This window comes from Selaginella moellendorffii, unplaced genomic scaffold (genome assembly GCF_000143415.4).
Source record: "Selaginella moellendorffii unplaced genomic scaffold, v1.0 SELMOscaffold_46, whole genome shotgun sequence".
In the NCBI taxonomy this organism is placed as follows: domain Eukaryota; kingdom Viridiplantae; phylum Streptophyta; class Lycopodiopsida; order Selaginellales; family Selaginellaceae; genus Selaginella; species Selaginella moellendorffii.
The window spans coordinates 332,156-353,162 of NW_003314307.1; the positions used below are offsets into that span (position 1 = coordinate 332,156).

A 21,007-nucleotide genomic window follows, 5' to 3' on the forward strand; every position below is an offset into this window, starting at 1 on the left:
ACACTTGTCCACAACCTGCTCCACTACTATACTACTGATCATGAACCTGACCATGTTTTGGGTTTGGAATGCGTGTTCTTACATGATACAAAAATACAAATGCCATCTAAACATTTTCACATCATTGCCACATAGGTGGAGACAGATTGAAACAGGATGCTGTTTAACGGGAGGCTGCAATGAATAGCAGACTTGGCAAGCCCAATCACCTCGTTGACAACTGCAGGGACAAGCGCACCGAGATTGGCCATAACTGCAAGCTCTGTATTTTGCTCATGCCGCCTCTGTTCTGTATCCATAATTTCATGCAGGTTAGCCAACCCGTTTGCGCGTTCGTGCAATACGTGTTACAATATTCGGATTGAAAAATGATGGTTGCGGCGTCGGTGGGAAACGTATCTAGCTGGTCACCCTCTAGGGCGTCACCTAGCTGGCCACCCTCTAGGGCATCACCTAGCTGCGTCACCCTCTAGGGCGTCGAGACGATGACATTCTAGAGGTTCGGAGCTAGGCTGCGGCGCGAGCAGGAGTCGCGAAACACAGCATCCACGCCAAAGTGCACCAAAAGCCTCATTGATGCCATGTCCACTGCGTCTGTACATTAGAAATCAAAAAGGTTCGCTACAGTCAAATACCTCTGGATGTGGAATTCTTTAGGAGGGTGGTGGTGTTTGCCACATTGAAATGTCTCTAACAAGTTCCCTCATTTGTGTGATGAGTTGCTTGAGAACATCGTTCTTCCTTACAATCTCCTGCGAAATGCTGCTCAGTCCATCAAGAGAAAAAGAGAGCTTTTGCTTGGCTCACCTCTCGAAGCTCCACCGTTTGCTTCTGGAGCCTATCAATCTCCGCTTGATCCACTGCCTTCTCCACAGTGGAATCCACATCCAAGCTCGTCATCTAAGAGCAAAGAAGAGAATTCGTCAGAGCTTCCAAGGATAAATGTTGATCAGAGTTCTCGAGAGCACAACATGGAAATTCCTCTGAGATTGGAAGGGAAGAATGTGGTACCTGAGGATGGTTGAAGATCGCAGCGACGATTCCTCTCAGGGCAGTCGTCGCCGCCTTGTATTTCTGCCGCGCATCGTCCACCGCCGCCCATCCGGCCTCTTCCTTGCCGCCGCCTTCCCAGAGCGCCGGATTGCTAAGAACCTCATTGAGAGAGTTGAGGATCTGGTGCGCCGATTGCACTGCGATTTCCAGCTGCTTCTGCCCCTCGATCGCCATCACCTCGAGCTTGGTTTCCTCCATCGTCAAGAGCCCTAAAGATGACGTGGCGAAAGTCCTAATGACGTGGCAATGTGGTAGCAGTGACGTGGCAGGCGGGCCAAGATTTATATTATTCCCATTCTTTGCTCTTCCAGTCTTTGAATGGCGTTCGCGGCTTCGCAGTAATCTAGTTCTTTCGGGGCGCTACCGCCGAGAAAATAGGTTTCGATCGATCGGCTCCCATGGAGGATCCTTGCGCCGCTTCTCGGCCCAGCGCTAGCAATGGCGGCATCGAGAGCAGCTCCGTGCTCTTCGAGAAGGCCGTGCCGGTGAGGATCAAGTCCCCCTCCGAGGATCGCCTAGTGGAGCTCACGGTCCGGATTATCATGGGCCTCAGCAAGCATCGCCGATCCACAAAGGTAAGAGTTGGATTTCTAGTTCGCAGCTCATCGAGGGAATTTTTCGTGCAGGTTTTGCAAATCCAGATCACAAACGAGCTCGATCCCTTCTTCTTGTACTCACTGGAAGTGAATGAGGACGATTTCCAGGGACTCAAGGTGGAGCAGTGCATTCTTGTGGATTTTGGGACGTTTCCCCACAAATTCATAGAGCTACTCGAGCATTGTATCAGAGCTGGTGCTGGCGAGGCGCCAAGGTTTTTCGTCCCCCAGTTTTTTCTTTATGCTATGGCAAATGTGGATCATCAAACAGGTTCTTGGCGATACTTAACGTTCGCACCGGGGACTCGACGTTTAGTGTGGTGGAAACGAACCAATTCAAGCATCTCAGCCATCTCTCCCTGTGCTTTAGACAAGGAAATGACAGTACGATCAAGAGCTACCTTGCCGGACGACTTGCCGAGTACAAGGTAAGGCTGCCTTTGCTGTATGATTTTAGCTGGGCCTCGTTGTTTCGAGCAGGGTGCAAACGTTGATCTTCATGAAAAGCTACGAAGAACTCTAGAATCGTTAGAGAGTTCTCTTCAAGATGTTGGAGAGCTCCGCAGGTGAGCAAGACACTTGATCGTTCCTTTCTCGGGTGTTAAGGGTGACGTTTTGCATGCAGTGAACTTGCCGATTCCAAGGAGATGCAATCACGTTCCATTAGTGAGCTCCAAGTAAAACACGCAAGGGAGTTGGCTCGCGAGAGAGAAAAGGTTGGAGGTGTTTAAAGCATTCCTATCGTTGTTAATGTTTCTTTTTTCTCGTAGTCTTTGCAAGAGTGCCTGGAAATGAAAGAGCGGCTGGAACGCGAAAAGGCTGAAATGGAATACCGACTGACTCAAAAAGCCGGACAACACGAGAGCCAAGTTATAGATCTGGATAAACAGGTGACGCAACAAATCTTGTCGAATTTTGACGTCTTCATTTCGTGAGTGCGTGTGTCCAGGTCAGGGAGCTGACTTCGACAAGGCATGGCCTGGAAATAACAATAGCGGAGCTGAAAACAAAGCTAGAACTTATGCACAAGGAGTTGCAAGAAAGGCAACAGGTTTGTGAAGTAGTATAGCACATCAAATCCATGACTACTTTCCTTTTTAAATCTGTTGCCGCAGGAGTGCGATACCTTACGTACGAGGAACAAAAGCGTGGATAAAGAACTCCAAGTCTCGTCAAAGCAACTGAATGATAACCTGATTCGTCTGGCAGCTTTGGAGCAGGAAGTACGCTGAACTGGTGTCTCTCTTTTACCGAAACAGACAGTGAATTGAGTTTCTCGATGTGTTGTAGGTCCAAAGCAAAAGCGAGCTGATCGGCAACATATCGGGCCAGCTCGAGAGTATCACTATGACTAGGTTCGTCGTAGTGTCCTGGTGTTTTGGAATGCGAGGCTAAAATTTTTGTGGATGGCTCTACAGGGCGGCACTAGAGTCATCGTTGAAAGATGCACAGGCTGCCGCGGAGAAAGCCGAGGAGAAAGCCGCGGCCCGCGTTGCCGAGGCAAACAAGGCAAACCAGATGATAGAGAAGCTCCAGGCCGAGATAAAGTCGAGCAAGGCAAAGTTGAAGCTGAAAACGCAGGTTACAGCACAACAGGAGACGCTACTTCAGGAGCGACAGGCAACAATCGAGAAGAATGTCGCCGAGATTGCTGCTCTCAAGCAGGAAATCGCAGCTCTAAAGATAGAGATTGAAGCATCAAAGAGAAAGGTAACTCTACAATATAGCTATAGCTTCCTTTCTTTTGCTGAGGTGAGATCTTCGTACCTACACAGGAAGCGGATCTCCAGAAGAAAATGGAGGAGTCCGAGGAATCTCTCAAGTCGAACCAGCAGATGATCCAGTAAGCTTTCTTGCTAGAGCTATCTGTGGATGGATTGATCTTGTGCTTTTTCTCCAGGTGGCTGAATCAGCAACTCACTGATGCGCAGCTTGGAAAGTACGCCAAGTACAGCACTACCAGCCGAGCTCTCTCACTCTCCTCGGCAATCTCCTCGACTCCATCACCAAGAGGTCCTCTCCTCCCGTCCAACACCCACAATCTCCTCCAGCTCAAGCCATCGATATCAGCAACGAGCATCACCTCCAAATCTCCAAGCTCGGCAGTAGCAAAGGCAGTCACAGGTGATGGTGGTGGTGGTGGTGGTGGTAGTGGTAGCAGCATTCCAGGATTCACGAGCAAAGTTACTTTCAAGCCACCGCTCGCCGAGCTCAATGGCAAGGCCGAGAATTTGTGCAAGGAGAGGAAGTTTGTCACTCTGGAGCTGACGAGAAATGGTCTCCCAAAGCCGCAGCTCTCATTCGCGAGCCCAGCAGTGGGAGATCTTCCACAGGGAATTCCCGGACGAGCAAAGGGGAGAGAAGAAGAGCTCTATCCGGCTGGGCTCTCCAATGGCTGCTTAAGTTAGAAATCCACAGCGTGAGCAGAGTTACTGGGCATTAGGGTTTACACGAGAGTGGTAGTAGAAAGAAAGGTAGGGGATATGGCTGGATGAGAATGGAGGCGTCGCAGCAATCAGGGATTGTGGAAGGCGCTGTGGATTTGTGGCCAGAGCTGTCGCACTGCTGCCGAGCTTGAGGCGGCGCCAGATTCGTCGGCCGTGGGTGTGGCATCGAGCTCCAGGGTTTCTAGGTTGGTTCCATTAGCAGTAGATTGCTACATTTTTCTCGCATTCAGCACGACACGATCGAGTTTGGACAGCTTGGGAAGTGGCTTGCCTGCATTCTCTCTGTGTGGTGAGTGAAGTGGGATTTCTCTCAAAGTTTAAGGGAAAAAAAGAGAAAGAGAGAGAGAGAGAGAGCGCCCCGGGAAGAGAAGAGAGAGTAGAATTCTTCTAAAAGTATGCCAAGCCCGAGTAAGAAGCCTCCGACCAATGTGAAGCCTGTTCCAGGGACCATAGTGTGGGTGAGGCGGAGGAATGGCTCCTGGTGGCCTGGACGAATTATTAGTAAGAAGGAGCTCTTAGCATCGAATGTTATGTCTCCGAGATCTGGAACTCCGGTTAAGCTTCTTGGTCGAGACGATGCAAGTGTGTAAGTTCCTTGTCTGGTTCTTTTTGTATCTCTCTCACTCTCGTGTTCTTTCTTTGTTTTTGGTGCTAGTCTTTTTGCGATTGCTTGCTCTCTTTTGATTCTCCGATGCTCGGGTTCTAAAGTTCTTTTGGTTTTGTTTTTCTTACAGGGATTGGTACAATATTGAGAAATCGAAGAGAGTGAAGCCGTTCAGATGCGGGGAGTTTGATGACTGCATCGAGAAAGCTCAGGCAATGGCGGGACAGTCGAAGAGGAGGGAAAAGTATGCTCGCAGGGAAGACGCAATCGTAGATGCTATAGAGCTCGAGAAGGAACAGATCGAGCAGCTGAAGACCGCGTACGTTGGCACAGGGGGGAAGAAATCAAAACTCAAAGGCAAGCAGAAAAGCGTAGATGGTGGTGGAGATCAACCAAAGAAGGGAAATGGTGATACGAGCGGGGTCAATCGCAAAGTCTCCAAGAAAAAGGCACAAACTGCCAAGGACCGGGAAACCTCGGATTTGGAGGATGGAGCGGCATTACTTCCGAGAATGCGTGGATTACAAGACTTGGTATCCGCCGGTACTTCGTCCAAAATCACAACTGTGGAAGGACTGGATGGCTCTTCCGAGGTCGAGGCACCACCTTTGGACGAAAGCATGCAGCAGACGGTCCCAGATCAAGTCAAGGCATTAAAGCGAAAGCGGTCATCCGGACGAGCAGAAGAAGCTCCGTCCAAAAGGCGCGACAGGAAAAGACCGATTTTACAGGTTTTGGAGACGCTGGAGCGGGACAATGAGAATCAGGATGATCCGGCAGTGAAAGCTGAAGGGGTTTGCGAAGGCGAAGACAAGCTCTCGGACGAGTGTGAGTCGACGCAAGAGACTTTGCAGCTAGTGTCATCAGCTCAGGATAAACCCGCAGCGCATTTTCTCGATGCTCACAGCGCCAGTTACAACAGCAAGGACGTAGCAGTGGTGGCATGCGAGGGAACGACGCTGCCGTCTCATACATCTGCTTCTCCAACGGGAATTACACAGGAGGAAAAGCCTCCTGTGAAAAAGGAGAAGGGGAGCAAGAAGAAGGCGTCGATGCCACCAAGGACGTTGGCATCCCTTGTCGTGGACAGTGCTGGAGATGTCCAGAAGGTGACAAAGCAGAGGAAAGGGGAGCCGAATTCTTCACAGCCGACTGCCTCCGTCTCGCGGTTTGACGTCGGCACAGCATCGGCATGTCGTAGTGGAAAAGGCAAACTCAAAGTGGAGGCCGAGGATACTGTAACCGCATGCTGTCCATCTGATGATCAAAAGGAGAACTGGAAAGAAGGTACATTGTGTTCTTTCTTTTTGTTTTTCTTATGCCTGGTCCTTTGGCTTGCAGGATTCGTACATCCACGAACTCGGTATGAGAAGCAACCCGTGCCCGTGGTTTCGCTCAGCAGTACAATTACTGGAAAGACAGTCTGCGGATACCCCGTGTCCGTGGAAGTTGTGGAGGGGATACTGGGGACGAGGAAGAAAAGGTTGAAGAACTACAGTGGCGAGCTCGCAACCTCTCCAAAACCTTGGCAGACGGCAAAGCGAACGGCCCGGCAGAGAACTCCACGCTCAGAGATTCTAGCGACGAGCGACGACGATTACACCACCAAAGTTCCAGGCACCGGCAAGAAGAGATCCAAGGAGGCACTGTCGAAGAAGCTCCTCAAGAAGGCAGTCCTGGCCTCGAAGAAAATCCGGACTTTGGCATCGATCTCGGAGGAGAAGAGGAGGCAGCCGGAGAATGGGTTTGGGTTCTTGAGCTCAAAAGCTCCACCGAAGTGGCCAGTGGCGACGCTGGTTCCCGTCAGTGTGGCTTTGAATCGACTCCGAGGGGTGGTGTGTTCCTGACGAGACGATACACGGGGATTCTCTACATCAAGGAAGACGAAGGCGATGAAGAAGAAAAGTTCTTGCCATCGATGGAGAGAGAGACGAAAGAGGGGTTTATCTTCTCCTCGTCCGTCGAGGGAGACGATGGAGAGGAAAGAAAGAGACGCGAAATTCTAGCTATGGTGGAAGGAGCAAACGTACATTTTTTGTAGAAGAGGAGCAATGTGGGTGGCGGGGGTTTAGGGTTTATGGCGAATGGGCTGCTGCTGGGGAGCTCCTTCTACCGCCCAGCGCTTCCAATCCCCAGCAGCAGCGGCGGCAATCGTCGAAGAGCCGGCACCAGGGCAGTACGAATCAGGGGATTGAAAGATGGTTTTGGGAGAGAATGGGGCGTGGGCGACGCGCCCGCCAAGGCCAGGTGTGGTTTCCCAGCGATTTCTTTCAAGAGCGTGGCATTGGAGAGGATTTTCAAGGGCAAAGAAGTGATGCTGTCAAGGTGGAATTTTGCGAAGGTCGAGCTGAGCTCGACGCTTCCAGCAGCGAGGAGTTTTGGACTCCAGCAAGCTCGGCCTTTTCTTCTCGGCGGTTTTGTGGCTGGCTTGGCGATGGCTGTCTCGACTATCATCTCTTCCTTGGCGAAGAGGGAGAGAGGAGTGGAAGTCCCAGCGCCAGCTCGAGCTTTCCAGGGGACAACGATGGAAAAACTGGACTTTGACGAGGAGCTACTACACGTAGAAGCGGTTGCTACTCCTGCGATGAGCGAGGAAGAGAAAGAAAGAATCGCGAAGATTCGAGACATGGCAAGGCAGGCAACGATAGATGAGAGTAATGTTGATGTTGGTGATGATGCTGCCGTTGAAGAGAGTTTACCTCCACCTCTTCGTCTTCCGGCCGCTGCTCGGGTACAGCTTTTGAGGAAGCAGAATGGAGACGAACTCGACAGGAACACGCCGAAGCCAGATTTCATGGAGCTTTCTCGGCAACTCGAGCTCATTCGAGAATCAGACGCTTCTCAGCCAGGGTCGAGTGACAGTGATGGAGTGGTGATCAATGGTCACGGGACTGGAAACGAGCTGAGTGGGCGACATGAAACGAATCAACGGGCTGGTGGTGAAAGCACAAGGTTTATCACGACGTATGAAGAAGCTCGCGAAGTTCTTCGTTCTGATAAGCACGCAGAATTTCCAGGCAGCGATGGTGTGGTGATAAATGGCCAGGAGACTGGAAAAGAGCTTAGTGGGAGGACTGAAGAGAAGCAAGAGGCTAGTGCTAAGAGAACGAGGTTTATCACGACGTATGAACAAGCTTGCGAAGTTCTTCGGTCCGATAAGCACGCGGAGGAAACTCGCCAACTACATCGTCACTCTCTCAGACTTCGTCCTCGCCACAGCGTGCGCCGAGCTCACATACTCCACAAACAAGAGCCAGCAATGAAAATCTTTCGAGCGCTGAAGTTGCTGCTACACAACATATCTGGAAGAAGGACGAAGTGCTGCGGTGCATTCTGCTCAAGGCCCAGGAGAACGAGCGAAGAGGAAAACCTTTGTTCCATGGCATGCCTCCTGACTCGAAAGATATTCTTTTCAACGGACTGGAAACGGAGCTGGGGAGTGAAGCTGAACCGATCAAGGCCTGGATAATGGAGCGCATTTGTAAGTCGGATGTTTTGCTAGATTTCGTGTTCTAACGTTTATCTTTTGTCCTTTACAGCTTCCGATGCACAAAAAAAACAGAAAAAATCTCAGGAGCAAGAGACTGACGATTCTTTACCGACGATTCCCGGGAGAAAGAAATCTGAGTGGCAACCGGATTGTAATCCGCAAAAGACAGTCGTAACGGGCAGCAGTAGCGGCGCCGTGAAGCGTAAGCCAGCGAGCACCGATCAACCAGACCTGAAGAAAACGAAGCAGCAAAGTAACAAGAAGAAAGTGTGGCCGAAAGAGATACAGCGGAGATATGACACGGAGACGGATCCTAAAGTGCGAAGGCTTCTGAAGGAGATTGGAAAGGACTTGGACGAATGGTTAACCGAAGAGGAGGTGGAAGAAACGCTGAGACTCTTTTTCCAGGGACCTGACGGGCAGCGTGAGCTCTTACGTCGCTGGCACGCGGAGCTGAAAGAAGAGGCGAGGAAGCAGGGTGAAACTCTTGGCGACGAGGAGATGAAACGCTTTGAGAAGATGCAAGAGAAGTATAAAACGCAGTCACTACAAAGTCTGGCCAGCAAGTACCGCGATTCAAAACCTTTCAAGGCGGATACTCTCTGGTGGCATCAGTTGCGATATGTTGCGGTAAGTTGCATGATTATTTTTTTATTCCTTTGGTTTCTGATGTATTGTTTACTCTCCCTTGCAGTGTATAATGCTGCAGAATGAGGAGCAGAAAGTTTCTCCTGGTCTCTATTCTATGAACATGGCGTTGGAAGGCGATTCCAGAGAGAAGCTACATGTGGTTGGATTCGAAGATCATAACGAGGCACTCAACTTTTGCCGCACTCTTGTACCTGAGATCAACAAGCTTGGAGGAGCCACTGGTGCTCGAGTGATTCCATTCGAACCAAAGGTAAGGAATTCTTTGCTTTTCTTTGTTCGAACGATTCGATTTAAATGCTTTTATGGCTTGTACAGGAACTCCTTCGCGAAGCAAGCGAGTCTGGATTCCAAGTGACAGTGCTCAAGAAGGGCCATGTTGAAAACTACGCAGGAAAACCGCTTGAAGAGGTAGAGTATAGAATTCTCGAGATTGGGAGGGATGTTTACGTGCAGGAGAAGCTCCGGGAAAGATCCATTGACGTGAAGTCGATGATGAAAGACCTTTGGAGCGACGATTTTTAAAACAAATGTAAGCTTTTACTGAGAGATCTTTGTACTATTTAGTGACAAGTGGTCAATGTAAAGTAATGAGCTTTCGTGAGCTCGTGTAACTCTTTCTCGTGTGTCCGATTTTCTATTTTGACTCAGGCAGCAGTACTGTGACAGTCCAATGGTTGGCTCTTTCTCTTTTTCTTTGTCTATCCTCATGCTGCTGTGCTATTGCCTCTGGCAACTGCTGGCAGCACAGTGCGCTAGTGCTGCTATAGATCAACAATATGGCAGCAATTAACGCTGCCAAGTGTTGTTGTATGCAAGAAGTTGGGATTTACAAGTCTTACATACTGGAAGTTGGAGGCGAAATTGGGGAGGTCGCGTCTGGTGGACTTAAGAGTGTTGGTGTTGGATAGCGGGAATTGGACGTGGAACGAAGTGTCATCCTTCCTAACCAGGAGAATATTAGGGGCGTGCTGCACACTACTGACTTTGGCTCCCAACAGGCATGAATTTCCCTTGATGAACTATGAGGTGATATTGGCAAAACTTGGCTTGCCTGCCACAACATCGAGAGGAGATGATGGGATGAACTTGGTGCTGTTTTGCTTGCCTGGTCGACTTTCAAGTATAAGCATCAAGAATGCCGTGGTCTCGTCCACTTGGAAGTGTTGGTTGAATGAGAGTCTCATGAAGTAACAGACCGTCTTTGGATGACAAGTGTTGGCTAGTTAGCTGCTGGAAGGCCGGTACCACAGTTTGAAAGGTTCTAGGACAAGAACTTGACGACCATGCGTTCCATTGTCCTTCCACTGTTTGGTTCCAAGGTTCGCGGTGGAAAGTTCTTGAGCATCTACGAACATGGAGCGGGTTGTATCAGACTTGCTGAGGCCCCCCGTAAGCAGCAAGTAGATTGGAGTCCACGGAGTAGGAGCTGGAAAAACACTCTTGGCCAAACGAGCACCAAGTCAATGATGAGAGAAGCCAGGCCTCACAGCCTAGCGCTCTATAGAGAATGAGAACACTCCCAGAACAATCCCCTGGGATAGATCTCACGAAAGAAAACTAAGAAAGCCCTAAACTGAAAGAATGCCAGGTGGCTGTACGCCACGTGGCTCTAACACTCCCCTTATGACTGGACTTGCCATTGTATTACAAAGTATTACTGGATGCTACGACAGAAGAGTATCTAGCCAGGAACATAGCAACACTTTACCAACCCCATTTGGTGATGTGTTAGCTCTCATTAAAAACTTCAAGGAGTGCAGTTTGTCAGTTCAGGACCTTGTAGTTCTCTGAAGTACAAACTAGTTTCAACTTCCATTTCTTTCCATCCAGTTTGTAAGTAGTCATTAATGCTACTCCCACACTGATAGATTGAGGAGCCAGTCATGTTCACACACCTGGATCTTTATCACCAATGTGACCATTGCCACCCACCTAGCGGGAGCCCTGCGAGGACAAATTGCACATTCCAAGTGCTTATTGATGTTTGCAGAAAACAATAGGTGGAAGAGCCTTAGTAAATATATCAGCAACTTGGTCCTCAGTTGTCACATACTTTTAAGTGTTAGCTCTCATCCTATCACTTGTTCTCTAATGTAGTGGTATTTTATTTGTATATGCTTTATCCTTCCTGGAATAAAAGAGCAATCACTAATTGATTATCCGAGATTAGAGCAATATCAGAGCAATGGGTTAGATTTCTTTTGGCACAACAAGTGCCATAGACACTAGGACAGGATGGTGTCATCTTCTTCATGGAGCAGTTTGATGGAACAAATTTCCTTGCCTGGAAAAAATGTGCACAGTTCTAGTTTATGAGGTGGGGACTTTGGCCTGTGGTATCTGGATCTAGAAAATGCCTGTCCAAGGATGATGATGACACAGATCCATACAACGAATGGAAAGATTGGAAAGATTTGGATGCTAGGGCAAATGGAGCATTAGGTGGAGGACTCGGCCCTCTCTATAGTGTCCACGTGAATGTGGAGAAGAGTTCTGCTAAGAATTGGAAGTCAATTTGTGAAATTATGGGAGTGGACCTACAAGAAGATGTGGATGTGATTCTTTGTTGCAGTGAGCTATACAGCCTGGAAGAGTAGCCACACGAGCATGTGCAAGATTACATCACCAGGCTTCAGCACAAAGTGGTGGAGATTCAACTGCTGGATCCAGAAGCTGCTATGACAGATCAAAAGTTTAATGTAGTTCTGTTTAAGAGGCTTGCAACTCGTGCTATGAAGTCTCATCTTCGTTATATCAAGAAGATTCCCGCCATTACACAGCGGCAGATTTTTGCTGAGCTCGTCCAGCACAAGAAAACTGTTATAGGTGAAGGCAATGCTGTTGAGCAAGATGGGATTGCCAAGCAAGCACAAGCAGGGCGCTCCTCTGTCTTTAATTGACTTGGAAATAAGCGCTCCAACAGCACCAAGAAAAAGCCAGCCACCAAGCAAGAATTTAATTTGAAGTGTGGGATGTGTTCAAAGTGTGGGCACCTGAGCAAGGATTGTCTAGTGAAGAAGCATCGTCATGAGACAAAATTGAAAGCTGAGCGTGGATCTTCCATAGGTGCAGCACCACATTTTAAAAGTTGATGCTGAGATGATGGTGATGATGAAGACTAGCCAATGACTTGTCATGGATGACTCAAGGAGTAGAGGTGGATACCACAAGCCGAACTTGTGTCACAGTTGGTGAACACTTGTGTCAGGGGAGTGTCACTCCTGAACACTCCTGCCAGAGTTGAACACCTCACCATGCTGCTTTCCCATGATGCATGGCTCACATAATGGCATTGAAAAAGACGTGATGGCCAAGCCATCAACCATGTGGACTGCTGGATCATCTTGTGATTCACATGGCCAAGTTGACGATGTCAAGTTTGGGTATCTGCAGCTCCCCCTGAAGATGAACTCGCAGTAGCCACTGTCATCGTAGCTAGCAGCTTCCCTGGAACACAAACCTCGCAATCCATCTGGAACAGTCGTCCTATCTTGCTTGCTGAAGCCACATGTCCAACCTCTGGATGTGTGATCTTAACATGATCACCACAAAACTCCAAGTTGAATCCTTGCTCCATCATTTGTCTGAGGGACACCAAGGAATGTTGAGCCTTGGGGATGTACCACACATGCTTGATTGGAACCACCAAGCCTGTGGGTGGACGCACTTCAATCGTGCCCACACCTTCAACTGCTAACAAGCTGTTATCTGTGAGTCACATTTGGCCAGTGCATTTCCTCATCTCCACGGTCAAAAGTTGAGTGATTCGTTGCTGCCAAATCCAGCCAAGGAACACGGCTTGTGGTATCCACCTCTACTTGCCAAGCCATTGGCCGTAGTGGAAGAGTCTTCATCATTACCATCATCTCGATGTCAAGTTTTAAAATGTGGTTCCACGCTCAGATTTCAATTTTGTCTCATGGCAATGCTTCTTCACTGGACAATCCTTGCTCAGGTGCCCATGCTTTGAACACATCTCACACTTCAAATTGAATTCTCACTTGGTGTGCTGGCTTTTCCTCAGTGCTGTTGGAGTGCTTATTTCCAAGTCGATTAAAGACAGAGTGCCCTATGCTAATTACCACGAGTCACCATGGCAATCCCGTCCTGCTCAACAGCATTGCCTTCACCTATAACGGTTTTCTCATGCTAGATAAGCTCAGCAAAAATCTGCCGCTGTGTAATGTCGGGAATCTTCTTGATATAACGAAGATGAGACTTCATAGCATGAGTTACATGCCCCTTAAACAGAACTGCATTAAACTCTTGATCTGTCACAACAGCTTCTAGATCCAGCAGTTGAATCTCCACCACTTTGTGCTGAAGCCTGGTGATGTAATCTTGCACATGCTCGTGTGGCTACTCTTCCAGGCTATATAGCTCACTGCAACAAAGAATCACATCCACATCTTCTTGTAGGTCCACTCCCATAATTTCACAAATTGACTTCCAATTCTTAGCAGAACTCTTCTCCACATTCACGTGGACACTGTAGAGAGGGCCGAGTCCTCCACCTAATGCTCCATTTGCCCTAGCATCCAGATCTTTCCACTTGTTATATGGATCTATGTCATCATTATCCTTGGATGGGCATTTTCTCAATCCAGATACCACAGGCCAGAGTCCCCACCTCATGAACTAAAACTATGCACGTTCTTTCCAGGCAAGGAAATTCATCCCATTGAACTGCTCTATGTCTCTGGAGGAAGAAGACGATGCCATCCTGTCCTAGTGTCTATGGCATTGGTCGTGCCAAAATTTTTTTTAACCTATTGCTCTGATACCTTGATGAGAGAAGCCAGGCCTCACGGTCTAGATGAGAACACTCCCAGAACAATCCCCTGGGATATGAGAAAGAAAACTAAAAAAGCCCTAAACTGAAGGAATGCGACTCAAGCCAAGTGGCTGTACGCCATGTGGCTCTAACAGTCACATTTCGATCCAGTTTTGTGGCTAACATTCGGTCAGTCATGGCAGGTACATTTCCGTTTACAGCTTCATGCAAATGTTAACTTTACAAATAAATCAAACTAGAAGGTCAGATCAGCAACAAAACAATGAGGAATGTCTGGAGCTTTTGGATCTGTTTGATGTGGTGCAAGAGGTTGGAAGCAAAATCTTCGTCACCACCAGAATACTTGATGTGCTCAACAGTAGAGGTGCAATTAAAATGAAGATGGGAAAGACAGCTTGAAATTGTTTTCAGTCCACGCATTCTCAAATAAAAAATATGCTCAAAATCAAATAATCAAGGCAGTAGTGGAGCAAGTTGTGGATAAGTGTGGAGGCCTCTTGAAGGTATTGGCAGAAGACAGGGAGACAAGATGAGAAAAAACAGGTATTGCAGCGGATCAAACTGGGTTTACAATGCATTTGCCTCTTGTCATCCAGCACTTTCTTTTTCTTTGCTGACTAATGGGGCCAACACAGCATAGGCGGTGAATGTTCTGTAAAGGCTCAAGAATCACGCACTTATTACCGAAGAAGAAGATTATGCCTTTTGCTGGGGAAGAGGAGGTACAGGATTCACGATGCGTTGTTGGCTAATCTTGGAGCAAGAGGGCCTAAAGTGTTATTTAAGATCAAGATGTGGGGGACACCTTCACGAGCAACTACATCAAGATTTCATTGGTGGGGGTGCCTCATCCTAAGAAGAACAGGGTCAGAGTTTCGAGCACCACTTGCCTGCTCCTGGATCAAAATCCCGTTCTCACTACACTGCCAAGCCTCTCTCCTTTCAAATGCTTCCAGGTTTTCTGTCTGAGAAACACTAGGTTGCATTGGAGCTCAAGAATTTAGGGACTTTGTATTTGTCTTCAAATTGGCTTCAAAGCATCTCTGGTTCATTAGGAAAGTTGACCAATCTGTCAGATCTTGGGATACTGTGACGAGCTCAAGTCTTTCCTTGTGGATGCATTGCTCAAACTCACTAAGCTGGTCTACCTTAATGGAGGGTGGTCCAAGGACATGGAAGCACCTCCAAAAAGTTTTATGGACCTGATGCAATCGATGGCGCTGGATTGATTCTCCCGGGCGTGAGCGTTGATCCTGTTCCACGATGTGGAGATTCTCTCGAGATATGAATGTCCCGGGGGGTATCATCCAAAAACCTTAATTCCAGATCTCTCAATGACGCGAAGAACCATTCTGGTAAGCTGTGGGATCGGAAATCATCAAGCAATATTTTTTCAAGCCGTGGGAATCCAGTACGGGGCAGCAGGACCTTCACGCCTTCCAATTCCTAGAAGCAAGCCTCTTCTAAGTTTGCACTGTCTCTGTCGAATGTCCAGAAGACCTAACTTACAGGCAGGAAGGCCTTCCGAGCTGATCATGAACGACCAGACTGGAGATGCATGTACATTAGAAAACAAAATCTAGCAAACCATCAATTATCCAGGTCTTTATTCGGTTGAGCTTCTCACCGACGACTCTTTACCGACAATTTCCGGTGAGTGCCTACCGGATTGTAATCCGCAAAAGACGGTCATAACGGGCAGTAGTGCCGTCGTGAAGCGTACGTAGCAAGACCCAGCGGAGATATGACACGGAGACGGATCCTGGTGGTGGAAACGGGGTGAAACTCTTGGGGACGAGGAGATGGAAAACGCAGTGACTACAAAGTCTGGCCAGCAAGTGTCACGATTCAAAACCTTCCAAGCCGGATACTCGCTGGTGGCACACAATGCGATTTGTTGGGGTAAACTGCATGTATTTTTTTTTATTCTTTCCTTTTTTATGTAAATGTGCAGTGTGGATTCGAAGATCATAACGGGATGTTTACATACAGAAGAAGCTCCAGGAACGATCCATGGACGTAAATCGATGATGAAAGAAGCACTAATTTCTAAAAACAAGCGTAAGCACTGAGAAATCTTTATACTATTTAGTGACAAGTGGTCCAAAGTGATGAGCTTTCGTGGTCTCGTGCAACTCTTTGTCGTGTGTCTGATTTCTTTTTGACTCAGGCAGCAGTACTGTGAGCCGATGACACACAACAGTTGAAAGGTCTGCTCTTTTTCTTTTTCTTCTCTGTTATCCTCGTGCTGCTGACTTTTGCTCCCAACAGTATTCCTCTCATGAACTTTCCCTTGACGAGCTGCGAGGTGATCTCGGCAAAACTTGGTTTTCTCTGCCACAAAGTCGAAAGCGATGGTGAGAAGAACTTGGTGCTGCATTGCTTACCTGGTCGACTTTAAGTATCTTCACCCGCACGAGACCATAGTTTCGTGATCTCGTCCAGTGATAGTGCTTGAAAGTGTAGCCGGTTCTCAGCGAGCCTCCCAAGCGTCCGACCAGTCTCATGAAGTAATAGGCCGTCTTGGGGAGAGGAGTGTTGGCTATGGCGCTCGAAGTCAGCTGCTGGAAGACGACCTCGTTGTCCTTGAGAACTTCCGAGTGGCCTCCACAGTGAACATCACCTAGTTGGATTGGATCCACAGTTTGAGCTCGAGCAATTCACAGGAAGGAAAGGTACCTCCAAGGACGAGAACTTGACGACCATCTTGGGCAGCCTTCCAGCTCGCGAGCGCGTCGATCATTCGAATCTGTTCTTGGGTGTGAGGCTGGGCCGACCAGTGGCCTTTGAAATCCTCGAGACGATTCACTCTCTTGGCCGCGACGTTGGTGATCACGGGCTCGAGGAAGGCGAGTGGAGCAGTGGCACACAAGAGCAGTGCCGAGACTCCATTGAAAATTCCTCCCGGGGACGAGAGAGAGCCGGAGATATCCTTCCATTGTTTGGTTCCAAGGTAGGCGTTCTCGTCATCCCTCTCGCGGTGGAAAGTTCGTGAGCCTCTGATATCCACAAACATAAGTCCAACTCCTCCAAGGACATGAAAGTGATACTCCTGGATCGACGAAAACATCATAAGTGCTCTTCTATCCATGAATCAATCGAGGTGGAGTTACCTTGTCAATGCTTTCCAGGCTCGAGAAATCTACATCCTCGTGAAGCTGTCGTTGGTACTCGAGATAAACGATCCATCCACAGCGAGCTATGAAAAACTCGACGCTGCTCTCGTCCCAATCCTCGGGAAGGTCTCCCCAGTTATCCCGGATCTCGTGATCGTCGAGAATCATGAGGTTTGGACAATTTGCCAGGCACTTCGCCGTAGGTGGATGGCTCCAAGTTTCTCGGTATGTTTCGCGGTAGAGCTCACAAATCTCTTCTCTCTTTTTCTCGCGGTGAAGTGGAGGAACGTCCGCGAGAATTGTCTTGGAGACTTGGAAACGGTCGAGCTCTGGTCCGCCAACTTGTGGCTCCACATCGGCATAGATCTAGATTGTGCATGAAAAATCAGTCGTCACTCAAAAATTAAAACTTGGATATGCAATAGAAACTTGTGATGAAAACTTTAAAGAACAGGATAAAGAGATGTTTTTTTTTCTAGAAAGAGCGAAGAGAACTTACTTGATCACCAAGATGGATGAGATAGTCAATCTTTCCAGCGCTCACACTCCTGTAGAGATGCGACCACAAATCCGAGTGGATTGGAATAGCCTTCTGTGTGATATAGACATTGTTGCAGCTGATGACGCCAAAGTTGACGTTATAGTTCGTAGATCCCGGAGTGCTCAAAGTCTTGAAACTTCCCGGGATGGAATAGAGGCAGCCCTTGAATTCCACCTTGTATCTCGTGCCAGGCTTGAGATTCGTAAAGTGAAACACTCCCGGCCTTCCAGCTCGAAACTCCTTCTCCAGCTGGTAATCGACGAGCCCTCTTGGATTTGATCCTCCTCCTCCTTGACTGCCGTGAGAAATCTCCATTCTCCGCGACGCTCTGCGCTTTCCTCGTGATCTTGTGGCTTCCCCAGCGCAGGATTGACGAGGCCCAGCTATGGTCTTTGCGGAGGGACGAGGATTTCTTCGATGGGTCCATGTCTTCCTGGACCGCCTCTAGCACAGCCGTAACGAAGGAATCGCGACTCGTCTCGATCAAAACCCGGGCGCTGTTGTGTGTGACTTTGCCAATCACGGGGCCAAGGACAAGAGCTGGCTGCTGGGCTCGATCAGTTCTTCGGTGCTGCCGCTGCGGCGGCTTGGAATTGCCCATGATCTTGTCCAGAGTTCCTGCGAATTTGATGCGAGCACTCAATCCAGTTCGAGATCCTGCCGAGCGCCTTGGATTGAGAGGATTGGAAGGATTCAAAGCGCCCAAATCCATAGGCACGCTCTGTGCTCTTTGGACGCAAAGAAACTTCTCCTTTCTTTTGTCGGCGTCGTCGGCATTGTCCGCCATAGCTACCAAGAATCTGAAAGAAGGCTAGAAAATGTGGAGGATTTTAGGAGAACTTAGCTTGGTTGGGAGGACTTGGGACTGGTGGAATTGCTGCTGCATAGATGTTGTTTTGTACAAACATCATGGTCCCTTGTCCTTCGGCCTTGCAACGCATCTGGAATAAAAACTTTGGCTTGTTTAAAATCGTTTAAGGACAATATAAAGTCTATGGGCCGTGCATTAAATTGGGAATTTTAAATTCAATTAAAGCTCCCTATGTTTTTTTTTTTTTCATTACCATTTTTATATATCTATAATATTCAGCATATTTTAGATTATTCTTTAATCTGGGATTTAAAGTTAAAATTCATACTAAGACTCTTTTCACCAAGGAGTTTGTCTTTATATGCAGCAACTTTTGACAAAGAATGAGGGTAATCCTTGAGAATTTGATAATGTTTTTAGCCAACCTGAGAAAAATTATAATTGGCAAAGATGTTTCACATCAGCTGTGACAAGGCATATTATAGAGTTGGAATCTCATATAGATTATTTTGGACAATTGATAAATATTCAAATAGCAATCTGGAAATTAAGTTATAGGATATTAATGCTCTCAATTGTTTTACAAATATATTTATTGAAATTTTTATTTTGAGCTTGTATTAATTTTTTAAAATCAGATTTAGTTTTAGGTTATTATATATTTCTTAATCAGAAAAAAATTTAGAATATAATTATTAAGAGTTTCTTTCTTGACATTCTTCTTCTGTTTATAATATTTTCTAGTCATAAAAATAAAAATACAAATGCTATAATGCCATTATCTATTGACTTTTATTGTTTTATTGATAGTTGATACAATATTAGAAATTATATGTATATAAATTTTATGAGTGTATGAATATAGAAATGAGATATAAAAATGTGTATATTCAATTAGCTTAAAAACCCTACTTTATATATAAGAGTGAGTTGTTCGAATCTAAACTAATCACATGTCACATCACATCTCTAGCCAATAGAAACATTTGCATTGTTTCTTAGTCACACAATGATATTCTATATGCCCACATAAAATAAAAGAGTTATGATAAATATGGAGAAAATATAGAATCCAAATCAAAGGCACTACTAACTGAAAATGGTCATCATGATTAAGCCCCATAAAGTAAAAATATTGTCTTCATAGCAATTTAAAATGTAAATACCGAAATAACAAATTATCAACAAATGATGTAAGAATCTTAAACTCATCATGAATATTTAGATTCACAATTCAACCTTTTGAGCCTTAAAAAATTTATCAAGAGAACGTAAATTTAGCTTTGCACCTTATAGACACTAAATATTAAACACAACAATTACCAATAGCATGAAATTTGTATCCAAAAAATCCATTGATACTAGAATAATAGGCTCATTAAGAATATAAAAATTGAAAGGAACTTAAAAAAGAGCATTAGTATTAGCCATAGAACTTAAAGTTATACATTTAAAGCTTCAAAGCTTACCAAACAATATGACCAACCAAGTTCTTCTACTTTAATAATGAAGTGATTGCAATATAATCACCTTTTAACAACATCTAAAAACTATAAAAGTATGCGTAAAGTTTTTCGAAGCCCCAACTCTATATTAGGGTAGTCTATTTCCATTGATGGTAAGATATAATTGATGTACATAATGGGATGACATTGATTAGGTACACTCATGTTTTCTTGCATCAATACACTGTTGAGACTAATATCAAAAACATTCACACATAAGATGAAAAGTTAAGTGTAATCAAGATGCACCAAAACTAGAGGAACTATCAACACCATTTTGAGATTCATAAATATCTGTTTGCAATCCTCAAATTAGGTAAAAGATGATGTGATAATTTCAATAATACCTCATAATAGTGTAGTATGATAAAAAAAATGATTAATAAAATGACTAAAATATTGCACCTTGCTAAAGAAGCATTTCATATTGTTAACACACTTTAGAGTAGGGAACTTTAGAACAATCATAAGTTTATCAAGATTAACTTGCAAACTTTTGTGAAAAATATAGTACCCAAGATAAGTTGTGTCTTTGGACCTAAATACATATTTTAACTGCCTCAACTTCAAACTAAATTCCCATAGTCAATTTAATATTTTGCAAACATCACAAATATGCTCCTCCCACATCCCTTCAAAGTGGATTAAAACATCATTGATAAAGTTGGTAATCATCTTAGGCATATTATAAAGAACTTCATCCATCATCTGCTAAAAAATCATCAAAGCATTATTTAACTTAAATAGCATCACCAAGAATTTATACAAGCCAAATGATGTATGAAAAGTAGTATTGGGAATATCTTCTATAGCCATCAAAACTTGTCAAATATTTAGAAGCAAAATCTAATTTAATAAACTAATGACTTTGCCCCAAATAGTTTAGAAGATCAATAGTATGAGGAAAAAGGTATACATTTGATGATAGTTAATATAGAAATGAATACTTCCATTAGGATTTGTTATAAGATGAGGTTCACATGCTCAACGATTCTAAAGATTTTAAATAACACTTTTTTCTAACATCTTTTGGATATTTACTCTTGAGATTTTGATTTCCTTTGGTGAAAAATGCCAAACAGAAACATTGATCATATGAGCATCTCTAGTTGGAAGAGGATGACATATTGCAACCTTAGCTTGTCAAAATCGAAAAGATCAACATATTTATGCTTTAGCTAGTCAAACACTATAACACAAAAATTGCCTAAAGGATCTCAAGAGGGAATAGAAAAATAAGAAGGAAATATAGTAAAAAGTAATAGGGAGATAAAAGTTATAGAAGGTAGAAACAAAAGGATGAAATAGAAACAAAGTGAAATGAATAGAAAAAAATATAAGGGAGTATAAAACAAGGAGAATTTTCAAAGTCATACTTGGCATGATTACACTGTAATG

The 21,007-nt window shown here is 45.8% G+C and overlaps 5 protein-coding genes across 8 annotated transcripts; 3 read left to right on the forward strand and 2 right to left on the reverse strand.

The window, feature by feature from the left end:
- Nucleotides 1-90: 90 nt before the first annotated feature.
- On the reverse strand, nt 91-1,253 carry LOC9656974 (mediator of RNA polymerase II transcription subunit 30). The gene is made up of 4 exons (XM_002980836.2): nt 1,012-1,253; nt 808-900; nt 636-752; nt 91-588 (listed from the first exon to the last, which is right to left on the reverse strand). Exons 1-3 carry the CDS (start codon nt 1,249-1,251, stop codon nt 654-656), a joined length of 432 nt encoding a protein of 143 aa, XP_002980882.1. The 5' UTR covers nt 1,252-1,253; the 3' UTR covers nt 91-588; nt 636-653.
- Nucleotides 1,254-1,451: 198 nt separating this feature from the next.
- LOC9657310 (spindle assembly abnormal protein 6 homolog) lies at nt 1,452-4,452 on the forward strand. The gene is made up of 12 exons (XM_002980754.2): nt 1,452-1,628; nt 1,680-1,864; nt 1,921-2,077; nt 2,130-2,215; nt 2,275-2,365; nt 2,420-2,539; nt 2,599-2,700; nt 2,765-2,872; nt 2,940-3,004; nt 3,068-3,359; nt 3,425-3,492; nt 3,550-4,452. The coding sequence occupies exons 1-12, from the start codon at nt 1,452-1,454 to the stop codon at nt 4,055-4,057; spliced, it is 1,959 nt and encodes a 652-aa protein (XP_002980800.1). The 3' UTR covers nt 4,058-4,452.
- Nucleotides 4,091-6,725, forward strand: LOC112350168 (uncharacterized protein At1g51745-like). Of its 3 annotated transcripts, none has more exons than XM_024685911.1 (3): nt 4,091-4,682; nt 4,831-5,987; nt 6,042-6,725. In XM_024685911.1, the coding sequence occupies exons 1-3, from the start codon at nt 4,492-4,494 to the stop codon at nt 6,545-6,547; spliced, it is 1,854 nt and encodes a 617-aa protein (XP_024541679.1). In that variant the 5' UTR covers nt 4,091-4,491; the 3' UTR covers nt 6,548-6,725. The 3 variants fall into 3 exon arrangements, with proteins under 3 accessions (XP_024541679.1, XP_024541680.1, XP_024541681.1); XM_024685912.1 differs by having other exon boundaries at nt 4,093-4,281; XM_024685913.1 differs by having other exon boundaries at nt 4,572-4,678.
- Nucleotides 6,726-6,751: 26 nt separating this feature from the next.
- On the forward strand, nt 6,752-9,455 carry LOC112350169. Of its 2 annotated transcripts, XM_024685915.1 has the most exons (4): nt 7,572-8,181; nt 8,240-8,820; nt 8,885-9,091; nt 9,157-9,455. In XM_024685915.1, exons 1-4 carry the CDS (start codon nt 8,085-8,087, stop codon nt 9,361-9,363), a joined length of 1,092 nt encoding a protein of 363 aa, XP_024541683.1. In that variant the 5' UTR covers nt 7,572-8,084; the 3' UTR covers nt 9,364-9,455. The 2 variants fall into 2 exon arrangements, with proteins under 2 accessions (XP_024541682.1, XP_024541683.1); XM_024685914.1 differs by lacking the exons at nt 8,885-9,091; nt 9,157-9,455 and having other exon boundaries at nt 6,752-8,181; nt 8,240-8,259.
- Nucleotides 9,456-15,635: 6,180 nt separating this feature from the next.
- Nucleotides 15,636-18,080, reverse strand: LOC9656975. Its single transcript, XM_024685813.1, has 6 exons — nt 17,829-18,080; nt 17,252-17,737; nt 16,750-17,118; nt 16,316-16,688; nt 16,024-16,259; nt 15,636-15,970 (listed from the first exon to the last, which is right to left on the reverse strand). The coding sequence occupies exons 1-6, from the start codon at nt 18,078-18,080 to the stop codon at nt 15,803-15,805; spliced, it is 1,884 nt and encodes a 627-aa protein (XP_024541581.1). The 3' UTR covers nt 15,636-15,802.
- Between the last annotated feature and the right edge of the window lie 2,927 nt (nt 18,081-21,007).

What these genes read in the sequence shown, in the direction of transcription:
- LOC9656974 (XM_002980836.2), bottom strand. Translation starts at nt 1,251, where the DNA reads ATGGAGGAAACCAAGCTCGAGGTGATGGCGATCGAGGGGCAGAAGCAG. An exon ending in CGATCTTCAACCATCCTCAG is followed by an intron (nt 901 to 1,011) that starts GTACCACATTCT and finishes CTTTGCTCTTAG; the next exon opens with ATGACGAGCTTGGATGTGGA. An exon ending in AAACGGTGGAGCTTCGAGAG is followed by an intron (nt 753 to 807) that starts GTGAGCCAAGCA and finishes AGCATTTCGCAG; the next exon opens with GAGATTGTAAGGAAGAACGA.
- LOC9657310 (XM_002980754.2), top strand. Translation starts at nt 1,452, where the DNA reads ATGGAGGATCCTTGCGCCGCTTCTCGGCCCAGCGCTAGCAATGGCGGC. An exon ending in GATGTTGGAGAGCTCCGCAG is followed by an intron (nt 2,216 to 2,274) that starts GTGAGCAAGACA and finishes TTTTGCATGCAG; the next exon opens with TGAACTTGCCGATTCCAAGG. An exon ending in TCGAACCAGCAGATGATCCA is followed by an intron (nt 3,493 to 3,549) that starts GTAAGCTTTCTT and finishes CTTTTTCTCCAG; the next exon opens with GTGGCTGAATCAGCAACTCA.
- LOC112350168 (XM_024685911.1), top strand. Translation starts at nt 4,492, where the DNA reads ATGCCAAGCCCGAGTAAGAAGCCTCCGACCAATGTGAAGCCTGTTCCA. An exon ending in GGTCGAGACGATGCAAGTGT is followed by an intron (nt 4,683 to 4,830) that starts GTAAGTTCCTTG and finishes TTTTTCTTACAG; the next exon opens with GGATTGGTACAATATTGAGA. An exon ending in AAAGGAGAACTGGAAAGAAG is followed by an intron (nt 5,988 to 6,041) that starts GTACATTGTGTT and finishes TTTGGCTTGCAG; the next exon opens with GATTCGTACATCCACGAACT.
- LOC112350169 (XM_024685914.1), top strand. Translation starts at nt 6,778, where the DNA reads ATGGCGAATGGGCTGCTGCTGGGGAGCTCCTTCTACCGCCCAGCGCTT.
- LOC9656975 (XM_024685813.1), bottom strand. Translation starts at nt 18,080, where the DNA reads ATGGCGGACAATGCCGACGACGCCGACAAAAGAAAGGAGAAGTTTCTT. An exon ending in TCATCCATCTTGGTGATCAA is followed by an intron (nt 17,119 to 17,251) that starts GTAAGTTCTCTT and finishes TGCACAATCTAG; the next exon opens with ATCTATGCCGATGTGGAGCC. An exon ending in AGATACTTAAAGTCGACCAG is followed by an intron (nt 15,971 to 16,023) that starts GTAAGCAATGCA and finishes ACTTTGTGGCAG; the next exon opens with AGAAAACCAAGTTTTGCCGA.